At 37.4% G+C, this 13,450-nt stretch overlaps 1 protein-coding gene across 5 annotated transcripts in view; it reads left to right on the top strand.

Moving 5' to 3' along the window:
• Pde1a (phosphodiesterase 1A) overlaps positions 1–13,450 on the top strand; it is a 335,923-nt gene that overhangs the window by 259,860 nt on the left and 62,613 nt on the right. For all 5 annotated transcript variants that reach the window (XM_045147767.1, XM_045147768.1, XM_045147769.1 and 2 more), the window contains one exon: positions 9,678–9,860. In XM_045147767.1, the coding sequence (XP_045003702.1) occupies positions 9,678–9,860 (183 nt within the window). The remainder of the gene's footprint in view (positions 1–9,677; positions 9,861–13,450) is intronic.

The following is a 13,450-nucleotide window of genomic DNA, read 5'->3' on the forward strand; positions in this document are numbered from 1 at the left end:
CTTAAGAGTTAGATGATTAAGCTCTATTTCCTGAAGGTTCTTTGAAGTCAAGGGGAACGGTTAAGGGAAGAGTCAATGATAATTTAGAAGAAAGTCCCTGAGAAGTTGGTATGAAGCCTTTTAAAGAAAGACTGGGAGGTCGTAGGACATGCAGGAGTATACAGTTACTTGGCTTGGGTTATTTAAGCAGGTGAGGACATTGGAAGATCCATTCAGGAAGCCTTCTGCAGAAGGCAGAAATGTGAATCACTCTATGAGAGCTGGTTCCTCCCTTTGGGAGAAACAGAAATAGTCAAGGAATAGATGGAAAAATATGTATCTAACCACCAAAGACACATGAGTTGGAGCTATGATAAAATCCCCACTTGATGCATCAATTAAAAAAAAAACAACTGAAAATGTTCAGGCAGTTCAGATTAAGGTGGGTCTGGGAAACAATATTCCACAGAGGGTTTTTATAAACAAAAGCTATGTCACACCCTTCTTAAAACATTTTAATCACTTGACATTGCAAATATGGCAAAAATCCTCTTAAGGCCTGATATTAAGATATTAAGTGGCTTTTGTTCTATATATCTCTCCTTGCATATCCACTTTCCTCTTTTTTTTTAATTTAATTTATTAGTTTTCTTTTCAGTAAATACAGGCAGTTTGGTACCATTATTTAGGCACATCTGTGATCTACCCCCTCCCATTATACCCTCCTTGTTAATGAAAATGGGTTGTGCATTGTGGAGTTAGCCCCCAGTTATTGTTCACGTCATTTACCTTTGACCTCCTTTCTGAAATTAATATTAACAGATTTCCAAGCCTTTATCTTCTCTCCGACTAATAACAAATGCTGATAGTGACAACATAATGTTCATAAATGAAATAAGGAAACAAGAAAGATGATTTAAGGATTATTTAGGTTTGAGACTTGCAAGGCACTCAGGCATGCTAGAAGTTGTTTTTAAAAAACTTTTTTAAGTATAGACAACGAACCATGGTAATTCCCTCTTCCTACCCCTATTCTCCCCTGCTCAAATCTACCTGCTGTAACATACCCTCCCCATTCCAATTAGTCTCTCTTTTGTTTTGTTGTCATCATCTTTTCCTAATATTATGAAGGTGTTGGATAGGTAATGAGAGGTCATGAATATAAAGTCCATTTTCTGTCTGGAAGATTGCATTGTAAGCAGTCCCACCCTTCCTTTGGCACTTACATTCTTTGTCCCACCTCTTCCAAAATGGACTGTAAGCCTTGGAGGGTGTGGTATAGATTTCTCAGTGCTGAACACTCACTCCTTTGTCACTTCTTCTCAGTACTATGGTGACTTTTTAGTCACCCCAGTGGTCACTGCCATGTTAAAAGAGCAGCTTCTCAAATCAAAAATGAGAGTAGCATTAATAAATAGGTATAGACCATTTTAAAAGTGTTTACAAAGCAGTTTGTGGGCATAACATATGCATTCAGCCAGATGAACTCAGGAGTTACTTCCCTAGGGTTCATGACCTCCCAGTCATAGGTTTTTGACTAGGTTTCCAGTACTAGGCATATATTCCCTCTAATGTAGAGGACCTCATGTCCACTTAGAGAGTAACTGGTTCCCTCATGACAGACATGCCACTATTGCACCAACTGACACATTTAGCCTGGGTGGCCAATCTTAAGGCTTGCAGGATCCTCTGCTATTTACCACTATTGATGACTTCTCTCCCCCCATAGGGCTGCATGTTGCATAGCTCTTTCCAGCTTTCTGCCAGCTAATCAATAGGGAGGAGTTGTCCAGCTCAGCTCCAGCTTGATTTCTCAGTGACCTGCAGCCCAAACATGTGGAGTTTTCAACAATAGGGTCTTACCCTCTTGGTTTCTGGTAGGAAACCAAGAGCCTTGGAAATGGTATATATTGTTTTGGGGGCATCAAGAGACCTCCTTGGCCAACAGCTCACTGGAAGGTATCCCATCCCTGGCACTTATATTTTTCTAGTAACAATCTATGGCTTATGGCACACCATTATACAAAGAAGTCGGATTCCATGTGGCTTAATCACAACATATTAAATTTTTATTAACCCTCCTCCCACCCTTCTTTTACTCAATCCCTTTCCTTAGCCCCACTTAGACATTTCCACACACGCTTATCTCTTACTTACATATATACAATACTTTCCCCTTAAGTCCTCTCCTTTCCTCCCTCCCTTATAGCCCCTTACTAGCTTCTTGGCCTCTACTACCTTCACTCCAACTCACATAAAAATCCGAACATTTGTAGATAGGATCCACATATGAGAGAAAACATGCGATGTTTGGCTTTCTGGGTCTGGGTTACCTCCCTTAGTAGAATCCTTTCCAGATCCATATATTTAATGCCTATAAGTTTCAAATTTCATATTTGTTTACTGTTGAATACACCTCCATTGTATATGTACCACATCTTCATTATACACTCATCATTTGAAGGACATCTAGGCCATTCCTAGACATAGAATAGAGGAGACATGAATAGAGAAGCAACAAATATGAATCGTGTCACTGCTTCCTCTGAAATTTCATCAGGACCCTTGTAAATGTGGTAGAGGTGACATTTCTCATTGCAAGCATTGGGCTGTCTTTTCTTGAACTGATGGGTATTGGATCTCACAGTATTCTTTGCAATTTGTAAGATAAAACCAGCAAGGGTGGGAGCTTCTTTGATTACAGGAGATAAGAAACATTTTTATTAATTTTTTAAAGGCAAGCCCAACAGACTGCCCTCCTTTTTTTTAATGTAAGAGAGCAAGAATGAGAGAGAGAAAGATTGAGAGAGAGAGAGAGAGAGAGAATTGGCATGCCAGGGCCTCCAGTCACTACAAGTGAATTCCAGATACATCTGCCCCCTTGAGCATATATGCGACTCCCGCACTTGCATCACTTTATGCATCTGGCTTAAATGGGACCTGGAGAGTTGAACATGAATCCTTAGGCTTTGCAGGCAAGCACCTTAACCACTAATCCTGATCTCCAGCCCTTGAGAGACATTTTGATGCTGCTACCAACTCAACTTGTACAGGAAGCACTGGGTGCTTCTTTCTGGGTAATGTGATTTCCCTTTCCACAGAGTGCTGACTTGGTTCCCATTACCAGTTATGAGTCCTTTCCCACTTAGTGGGTCTCATTTCCAATCAGAGGGCTGGTGGTTACCCACAGAGGCTGTGAGCCAGGACTGTACAAATGTGTACTTCTTGTGTGGCTGGTAGATTGTGTGGCTTGTAGGGTCTCACTTAGTCATGCTGTTGGTGACCATTATCACCCGGTAGCTCCCATATCACTTTCCAGCACCATAAGGGTTTTCCAGTTGGGGATAGGATTTCCTCTCATTTCCTACATTGTCTCTTGGCATTCTGAGATGGTGTCTTCAGCAATAGGGTCTTACCTTTTAGCTGTATCTGGTAATTAAGTGTTTGGAAAAGGCCTGCATTTTTGGGGAGGCACATAGATTACTCTGGGCAACTGCTCACTGCGGGGGTTAACCAAGATCTGGCCCTGAGATCCACAAGCCAGAGTGCATGGTTTAAGGCTTAAGCTTTCTCCACCCTTTACTGAGCATTATGGTGTGATCCAAACGCACCCCTGAATAGGGGGTTCTCTCTCTTATCCTGGTTTCCAAGAGGAAGTTTCCTATTGTGCTGACTGTTTTAGCCTTTGGTTTTGTGTAGTTCCCCTCACCACCCTCCCTTTCCCTGAACCTCCACCCACCATAATACATTTTCCCTCTACTGGGTTGTCTGGTATCCCTTCCTTTCCTCCCTTCTTGGTCTCATTCTAGTTAGATTCACATAATCCTAATCCTAATGCCTAATTCCTTTTAGACTCCTCTTAATCTGAAAGTTAATGTTACATTCTTGTAATCCAAAGGCAACCCCGAGGCAGAATCCCTATCTTTTTGAGGAAAAGTCACTTTTTTTTTTTTCCCCTGAAGGCCTTCAACTCATTGGAGGGTCATTTGCTTTGCTCAGTCTTCTGATTTAAACTTAAATTTTCATCTAAACAAATCTTTAAAGGCACATCTGGACTAGTATTTGACCAAACAAACCAATGAGCAACATAAAATCACTTCATTGACACAGCAGTATAATCATCTCAGAAGAACCTCCTGCTCTTTCAAGATTTGTGTTCCTAATTACACGCAGCATATGCTGCATTTTTGTCTTTAGACATTCACTCCTCTTATTTCTGTATTTACCAACATTCTTTTCTCCTGAAATTATGTACTCTTTCCTTCTCAATAAATAACTTCATGCATCCTACAACTGAGTAATTAGACTTCTGAGTAACACAGTCCTGTGAAGACTATTGATCTATCTTTGGAAGCTTATGAAATTAGAACATATAACCTTAAAGTTCTCAAATCATACTGACTGTGGGAAAATGTGTAGCCATCATTCTTGGATGTGATGAGAAAACAAGACAATGCTTGGAACATAGTGACATCATAGGATTACAGTGCAATGCTTTCTGTTTACCTGCCCTGCACTCTTGTTTTATTTGATCACTACATAGATGATAGAAATAGCATAATCTTTAAGTAATGAATGAGATTTTGAAACATATAATGTATATACTACATTATATGTATATACAACATATAATATGTTTATATATACATATATATAATGTATATATATATTTACATATGTATATACTATATTATATTACTATTTTTTGGCCTTTTAGGCCATTGCGTACTAGATTATATGTATGTATATTACTGTATGTTATTAGTTGGAGAGAAGATAAAGGCTTGCAAATCTGTTAATATTAATTTCAGAAAGGAGATCAAAGGTACATGACGTGAACTAAGAGGAAAGTGGATATGCAAGGAGAGATATATAGAACAAAAGCCACTTAATATCAGACCTTAAGAGGATTTTTGCCATATTTGCAATGTCAAGTGATTAAAATGTTTTAAGAAGGGTGTGATATAGCTTTTGTTTATAAAAACCCTCTGTGGAATATTGTTTCCCAGACCCACCTTAATCTGAACTGCCTGAACATTTTCAGTTGTTTTTTTTTTAATTGATGCATCAAGTGGGGATTTTATCATAGCTCCAACTCATGTGTCTTTGGTGGTTAGATACATATTTTTCCATCTATTCCTTGACTATTTCTGTTTCTCCCAAAGGGAGGAACCAGCTCTCATAGAGTGATTCACATTTCTGCCTTCTGCAGAAGGCTTCCTGAATGGATCTTCCAATGTCCTCACCTGCTTAAATAACCCAAACCAAGTAACTGTGTACTCCTGCATGCCCTACGACCTCCCAGTCTTTCTTTAAAAGGCTTCATACCAACTTCTCAGGGACTTTCTTCTAAATTATCATTGACTCTTCCCTTAACCATTCCCCTTGACTTCAAAGAACCTTCAGGAAATAGAGCTTAATCATCTAACTCTTAAGAATTTCTTATAGACTGCCTCTACCTATTTTCTGCCTCTACTAAGGAAATCTTGGATGCCAGTTGTACTTAATTTACACTAATTGTATTTTAATTATACTAGTCTTGTCATTGCTTACCACAGAGCTCTGCTTCCTTATCCTTCAGTCTTCATTCATGAGACTCACCCTAAAAGTACACCCCTTTACTCATGGGCAATGTCCTCCTTAGACATGCCTTCCGGTATATTTCACCTAGCCTTTCCTTGATTCTGATTACCGGAAGCATTTGAAGTGTGCATTTAATCTCAACAAAGATCTTCAATACCATACATAGATCCTTTCCCCCCACCCAACTTCTGAAAAAATTGAGAAAGAAAGTCCTATATGGAGGTCCAAACATCAAGTTTTCCAGTGGTAGAGGATTTGTAGAGAAAGCAGCTTAATGTAAAGTCAGATGGGTCTGTGAACTGACCCCAAAATTATCTTTTTTTTTTAATTTTCAAAAATATTCTATATATTTGTAAGCAGAGAGATGCATACAGGGAGAGCAAAAGAGAGAGAATACATGGGCATGTCAGGGCCTCTAGCTACTGCAAATGAAGGCCAGATGCATGTGCCACCCTGTACATCTGGTCTGGCTTAACCTTTTCCATCTTAGTCCAGTCTCACTTCCCCTGAGAGAGGCCCATGTGTCACTGTCATTGGAGAAACACACAGAGAAGGGAACATCAGAAGTGAGACATCTACAGCCTCTACCAGAGATCATGGCCCCCTAGAGGGATTCTAAATCCTGTCTGCAATTACAGTTTTCTCACTTGGTAGGGTTTGTCTGCTTGTTTGATCTATGTCCTGACTTCCTTAAGGCCCAAGGTTTTTATAGGTTCTTTTCTTATCTTCACTGTGCCTTTAAGTAGATGAAAAAAAAAAAAAAAAAAAAAACAACTTGCTCTTTTAGATACACCCCTTCCTCCAGCTAATTCTGACATTCTCTGCTGCTAGGAAAACCTCATTCTCTAACAATGCCAGCCTGAGGCTGTAGGTGGACTATGGGAATAGATTGGGCTGAAACTACAAGGCTGAGGTCTCAGAAGGGTGGTGGCTCTTTTTCTGGGAGGAAGTTTCACAAGTACAGGGCAAAAGTACAGGACATTGGAATAATTTTTAAGAAAAGGATTTTTAGTACACTTGTGCAAATTGCCTTTTATTTTGAAAATAGGCATTGAGTTGAAACTATCCTAAGTTGAAAAGGCAATTAGCACACTTAACCTATCAAACTACATGTAATTATATAGACCCCTGTAGAGTATCTGATGTTAACTGTCCTGATCACATGACTGGTTTGGCGCCTCAACTCAGCATTACATCCTGTAAATTATTAGCCCAGGAAAAGATCACAATCAAAATTAGAAGTATAGTGTCTTCTGAATGCTTTCTCCTATATTTCATGTAGAAAAACAAACATGTGTTAATATTTCTTATAAATTGTATTTGTTATTTTTATGCTGGTTAACAAAAAAAACCTCAGAATTTCTGTTGAATACTAACTTTTATGTTCATTTGTCAAGTAGAGTATTATAAGAAATTCCTAGTGAATACATAAGTTGTAGCATGTTCATAAAGATAAGCATTCCAGTGTTGAATAAAAAATTTATTTATTTGACAGAGAGAAAGAGAGAGAGAGAGAGTCAGAATGGGTGTATGGGTGCACCAGAGCCTCCAGACACTGCAAATGAACTCTAGACACATGCTCCACCTTGTGCAGCTGGCTTGAGGAACTGAACCTGGGTCCTTTGGCTTTGCAGACAAACATCTTAACCACTAAGCCATTCCCCCAGCCCTGTGTTGTCACTCTCTCTGGCATCTGCTTTTCATTCTGTCTCCCTCCCTATGAGTCCCACTGGAGGCTCTTCTAGCTGCATTTGATCAGGACAGCCAAGGCAGAACTTTCCACACAGACACAATAAATACTTTTCCTAGATATTTTATTGTATTTATTTGTTTGAGAGATGGAAAGAGGCAGAGGGAAAGAGAGAGAGAGAGAAAGAGAGGGGGCGAAGATAGGCGCACCAGAAATTCCAGCCCTGCAAACAAACTCCAGATGCATGCTCCACCTTATGCATCTGGTTCATGTGAGTCCTGGGAAATTGAACCGAGGTGCTTTGGCTTCATAGGCAAGTGCCTTAACTGCTAAGCCATCTCTCCAACCCACACTTTTCATATATATTTATGTAAGATGTAAGAATATCTAATTATTTACATAAGACTATGTCAGTAAAACATGTTAAGAGTGTGGCTTGGCTTCATTTCATTGTTGAAATAAATTTGTATGAGGATGTTGATGAATTAGAATCTCAGATTTCATTGCTTCGTTGCACATATCCAATAGCACAATGGCCCTTTAACTTACTGTGAGAAGGCAGAATAAGCATATATAAACATATATAAGAATCTAGTATGCAATGGCCTAAAAGGCCAAAAAAAAGCTATTTACTTTGAATTACAGTGTCAGTGTTCTAGGGGTAAATCAAAATCATTCAAATGTAAGCAGCAAAATAAAATTAAAAACACCATAAAGTGAGTAGTAACCAGTATTATTATTGAGCTATAGGTCTTTATCTTATGTGTACATGTAGTGTGTAACTGATGTCATGTTATTTTTAGTAAAGAATTTCATAAATGCAACTGTGCTTCTTTCTATCATGAAACATGTACACTTGCCTGCCTTCTGCATGCATGTGCACAATCAGCAATTCGCTTGTAAAAGAAGCAGGGAGACTCACCCTCATGAGTAATCTTTGCATTCTCTTTGGTTCTTATTGGATATATTGGGTAGGCCTTGTCCTTTTTGTCCTTCATTTTGTTCCTACTTTTTTGAGATGGTGTGTAACTTGTTCCTGAGACCTCATTTAGCATACAATACCATCTCTGGCTCCTTTCCCACCATCAGCTCACAATCTTCAGGACTTTTCTGTGCAGAGAGAGGTACCAAAATGAACAGAGCCCAAAGGTGAAAGCTAAAGTGTGCCCATGAGGTCTGGGGTATGAAATTTGAAATTGATGTACTGTCAAGGAAGCAACCAAGTTAATGAGCAAACAGCACTGGCCTGCATCCGTCCCCCAGGCAAAGCTGGGCTCCCTGTGGAGCTGAGGATTTTGTGGAGAATCTTTCCTTTACTCTTGCCAGTTCAGACCTGTGGGCATTTCTTATTTACTGAAGCAGGCAGGCTTTAGGTCAGGGAGTCCCTAGTACCTCTGTCCACAGTAGCTTTCGGCATCAGCACAGCAGCCTACTTCATCCACCCAGAGTTGATAGCAGTCTCTGCTCTTTCTGGATGTCCCCAGCCAGCAGCCCTTGGTGAAGTTTTTAAGACAAGATATTGGGCTAGCTTCAACTCACAGTCTTTCTGTGTATGCTTCCCAGGTACCGGGACAACCAGCTTTGGCTCACAATTCTACACACATCAGATCTCCATCCTTAAGTTAACATTACCTTGTATCTGGAGGTGTTTTTTGCAGTTAGGCTGTCTCAGTCTCCTAAGTGAGCTTTCAAGATATGCCTTCTGTGTCCAGGCATTCCACACTTGTGAATTAAACCAAACCACATGTAGAAAATATTCGGGAAAAGAAATTGCACCTGTAACTTGAATGTGTAGATATTCTCTTGTCAGAATTATCTAAGACACACAGTATACTGATTGTCTAATATGACATTTACATTTTATTAGGAATTGTAAGTGATGTGGAAATGATTTAAGGTTTACAGCAAGAAGTTCATAGGATACATACAAATATTCTGCCATTTAATATATGATATATATGAGATTGAGCAAGCAAGGATATGGGAATATTTTAGTTATTAGTTTCATTCAGTTGGAGGAACATATCCAGTGAAATGTACCCATGAGCGACTTGTAGAAAGATGAAAGCCTAATCCCAACAGTTTATACTACCTGGACCAGTATATAAAACTTCTACCTCTTTTATTACTTTAGTTTAACCTTAACTGGAATGGTATATTGATGATAATGGCAATATATTTTGACTGGATCATTGCACTTAGAATTTATTACTGTAGACGCTAAAGTTCATCATTTCTGGCCACCTGAAAAGAATCATTTTGAGAAATTAAAAGCTTTCCAAAATTAATTCATTGTTTTAAATAGCCCATGCTAAAGAATTATCAGAGTGATGTGCTATGAGTACACTCCCATTGAAAAGCATGTTCTCTTATTATTAGCTTTTCTCCCCTTTTCCAATGTTCACCCCCATGTGCATGTTTGCAGAAGACTTCTGGACACTGAAGATGAACTCAGTGACATTCAAACTGACTCAGTCCCATCCGAAGTCCGGGACTGGCTGGCTTCAACCTTTACACGGAAAATGGGGATGATGAAGAAGAAACCAGAGGAGAAACCAAAATTTCGAAGCATTGTTCATGCTGTTCAAGCTGGAATTTTTGTGGAAAGGTAAGTACATTTGTTCAGAGCTCAAGAGAATAACCTGAAAGGAGGCAAATATGTTCACTATATTAAAGTTATTAAGGGCATATGTTTTATTTATTGGGGAAAATTGTACTCATTAACATAATTAACAGACAGGATTGGGAATATATAGTGAATTTACCTATCACAAAATAATCCTGTCCTGGATGCTTTACTTTGATTTATTTTAAGTTGATATGAAAGCAGAGGCTTTTGAGTAACCATTTGGAAATGAAACTTTTTGAACAACCATTTTAAAAGATTTTTATATTCCTATGTAGTATAATAAATTTTACCTCAATAAAATGTAACCATATAAACCTAGTTCTATAGTAGGTAATAATCTACATTTTCCAGTCAAGCAGGACTCTTTTTGCCCTAAACAGGAAAGGGTTTCCTCTTGTAATTTCCATCATGAGAAGTGTCATTCATTTCCACTTTTGAGCAGCTTTGTTTTTAGCATGTCTATGACTAAAACAAGACACTCTGGACCATGAAGTAAAATCACCCGAGTTTCATTTATACATCGTAGTATGACCCAATTTAACAATTTTTTAACTTTAAGAGAAAAAATTACCTTATTTTCTAGGACATGATATGCTCCCATAATAAAAGTTTTTAAAGACCCAAGAAAGTAGTTATCAAAAATCCCTTAGATTAAAAAATTGTATTTAATTATACCTGTATTTAGTTATACCTTAGTATTTTATAGATGAATCAAATTGAGGACCAGAGATTTGTTACTAACTCTTGTCTCACTGTCTTACCATGTTGACCAGAATGGCCTTCACTCACAATTCTGCGGGAGCATTGGGATTGCAGGCATGTATCAACATGCTCAGTTTCACTGTTTTTAAAATTTAAATGAGGGCACATCATTTTTTATCTTCCACTTTTGATATGTCTGTGTAGCACTCACAACTAAAGAAACAATGGAACAACACATGAATTTTAAAAATCTGAGTTAGAATTCATAACAAGACCATGATGAAATATAAAGATATAACCAGGGCAATATTTCTGATAGCTTGTTTTCTGGGAATACTACCCACAAATCACATTATGAGTAATCATAAATGAGTGATTACTCAAAGCATTTTTAAATTTTTTAACCATATCTAATACCTTAGCCATCTCTAAATAAATGAATGCTAATGGTATTCTAATTCTTTGCTGCATAAGCTTATTCAAACAGAAGTTTGAAGCCAGCTGAGGAGAATGTCTAAAATCTTAGTCCTTTCTGTGTGATATTTATTTGTCATGCTATCAAATCAAAAATATCTAAATTGCATTTCAGAAAGTGAGAGACTCAAAGATAAAGTTTGTTTGATGTGCTGAAGGAATGTATATATTATAATCTTTGTTTGAAATATTGCATAATTGGCAAACTGAAAAGAAGTCTGAACCGAATTAAAAAAAAAACTGAATTTGTACTTCCATTTTATACAAAGTTAAGAGTTCCAGAAAGTATATTGATATGCTGAATTTCTACTTTTTTCATAGGCTAAATAATGACTTTCATTTAATAGTCAACAGAAGGTAACTAAGTTAGAAATGAACATTGAAACTAACATCTTAGAGTGCTTAAAAATTAAATATTTTTAATCACTGTTGAATCCACATTAGTGGTATATTTACATTAAATTTTTAAACATAATTATCTTCAATCCTGAATATCTTAATGTCTTGTTGTTTCCTCCCCCAAAACTTCCCTTCCAAGATTCAATGCCATCATCATGCCTTGGCCAAAGATGTCTTCATTCTACCACTAGCATCATGATCTCTACCCCTGCAACTGTCATCAGCCCTCCATGACTTGCCAGCAGCATGACCAGAGTTTTCCAAATGGGGTCCTTGGATTCTCCCTTGCCCTCTCCAAACAAGTCATTCTATCAATTAGTTCTTGCCACTGTTCATGTCAACTATTAGTGACAGTAGTTTCTTTCTCATTTCTGTCTCTGCAAACGCACCCACACAAAAACAAAGATGTATTTTGGCTCACACTTTCAGAGGGTTTGAGTTCCTCATGATGGGGGAAGGAAGCAGAGCTGCTCATTTCATTTGCTACTTCTAATTTTTCATCCTATAATTCTATTCCAGGTGATTAGGATGAGGATGGTATCATAATGGGAAAGATATTTTTCTTTATCACTTTATAAGGGCAATCCTCTCTACCTTTTTACAAGTCATAACATATGAAACAACATTCATGTTCACAGCCTTCTCCTGATAGAGGAAACTCATTGGTATCACAGTTGACTCTGAGGCCAGGGAGCTTGGAATAATGTCAGAGTTGGAACCAACAAGACTGGCTGAAGAGTTATGTGGCCAATTAGAGTAAGAGTGACGATAGCTTTCTTGGGTTGAGTTTTTATTAGACAATACCAATAATTTTTTCCTTTATCTCCACAGAGGCTCAAAATCTTCATTTTACCATTGAATGGAATTTCATATTACTCTGTAGGTCACACATTTCCTGAGTGGTATTATACATTCTCCTTGCTGCGTTTCCTGCTTTTCTTCTATACCATGAAATCAAATGATATTTAATATGTTAAAATGTCTTATTCCTAATTGACCTTAATGTTGACCTATTGTATATTCATTTTCTCTTAATCTCTGTTTCATTACTTTTTCTTTTTTATTTTAGTAACAAATGATAGAAAACTAGGTGGAGTATTTGTTTTCTTAAATACTCACAACCAAGTATCCTTAATGACAGTCATTTTCCAAATCTTTTGTAGCATGAGTAGCACTTTTCTTGCTCTTCAGGATTAGAATAATTCTACCTATTTCAATGAGATAATAAAAAATTTCATTTGTAAACTGTTCTAAAATATTCCAATATAGAGTAATTTGTACTACACTTGATTGATCCTATCTAAAAATGACTTATGGTCATTTAAAGTAAACATCAAATTGGAACATGAAAATAAAGTAACAGTTTCTAATGAAATAGGGAGATGATTTATTAAGAAAGAGTAAGCTACACATACAATTAATGACAATATTTTAATTTTGAACGACCATGAAATCAAGATTTTAAAAAAAGCATATGGTTAGGGAGATGGCTCAGTGTATAAAGCCTTTACCACACAAGTGTTAGGACCTGAGTTCTAATCCTCAGAAAACATATAAATGCCAGGTGGGCATGAAAGCCCACCCATTCCAATGCTCAGGAGGAGATAGGAGATTGTGGGACAAGCTGGTTAACTTAACTACCTAAGTCAGTGAGCACTGAGTTCAAGTGAGAGATCCTACCTCAGAAAACAAAGTGGAGAGTTATCAACAACTCAATATTAGTATCTGACCTACACATGCACCCACAGGTGTGCAAACATGTATAGATACACGTCACCATATAGGCAAACAGAAAAGGAAAAGAATAAATTATTTGACTTTTAGTATCTTTTTAAAATCAGTGATTTTTCTTACTGGTATTTCCTGCATTTTTAATACACAATCCACTTATTAAGAAAAGTTAGTGTGTTTTCCAGAGATTTTTAAGACATACATGGTATATTTTCCACATGACTGTTTTTATATTAGTAATATTAATTTTTATAGTTAATTAG

The sequence above is a fragment of the Jaculus jaculus genome, chromosome 4 (genome assembly GCF_020740685.1).
Source record: "Jaculus jaculus isolate mJacJac1 chromosome 4, mJacJac1.mat.Y.cur, whole genome shotgun sequence".
NCBI lineage: Eukaryota > Metazoa > Chordata > Mammalia > Rodentia > Dipodidae > Jaculus > Jaculus jaculus.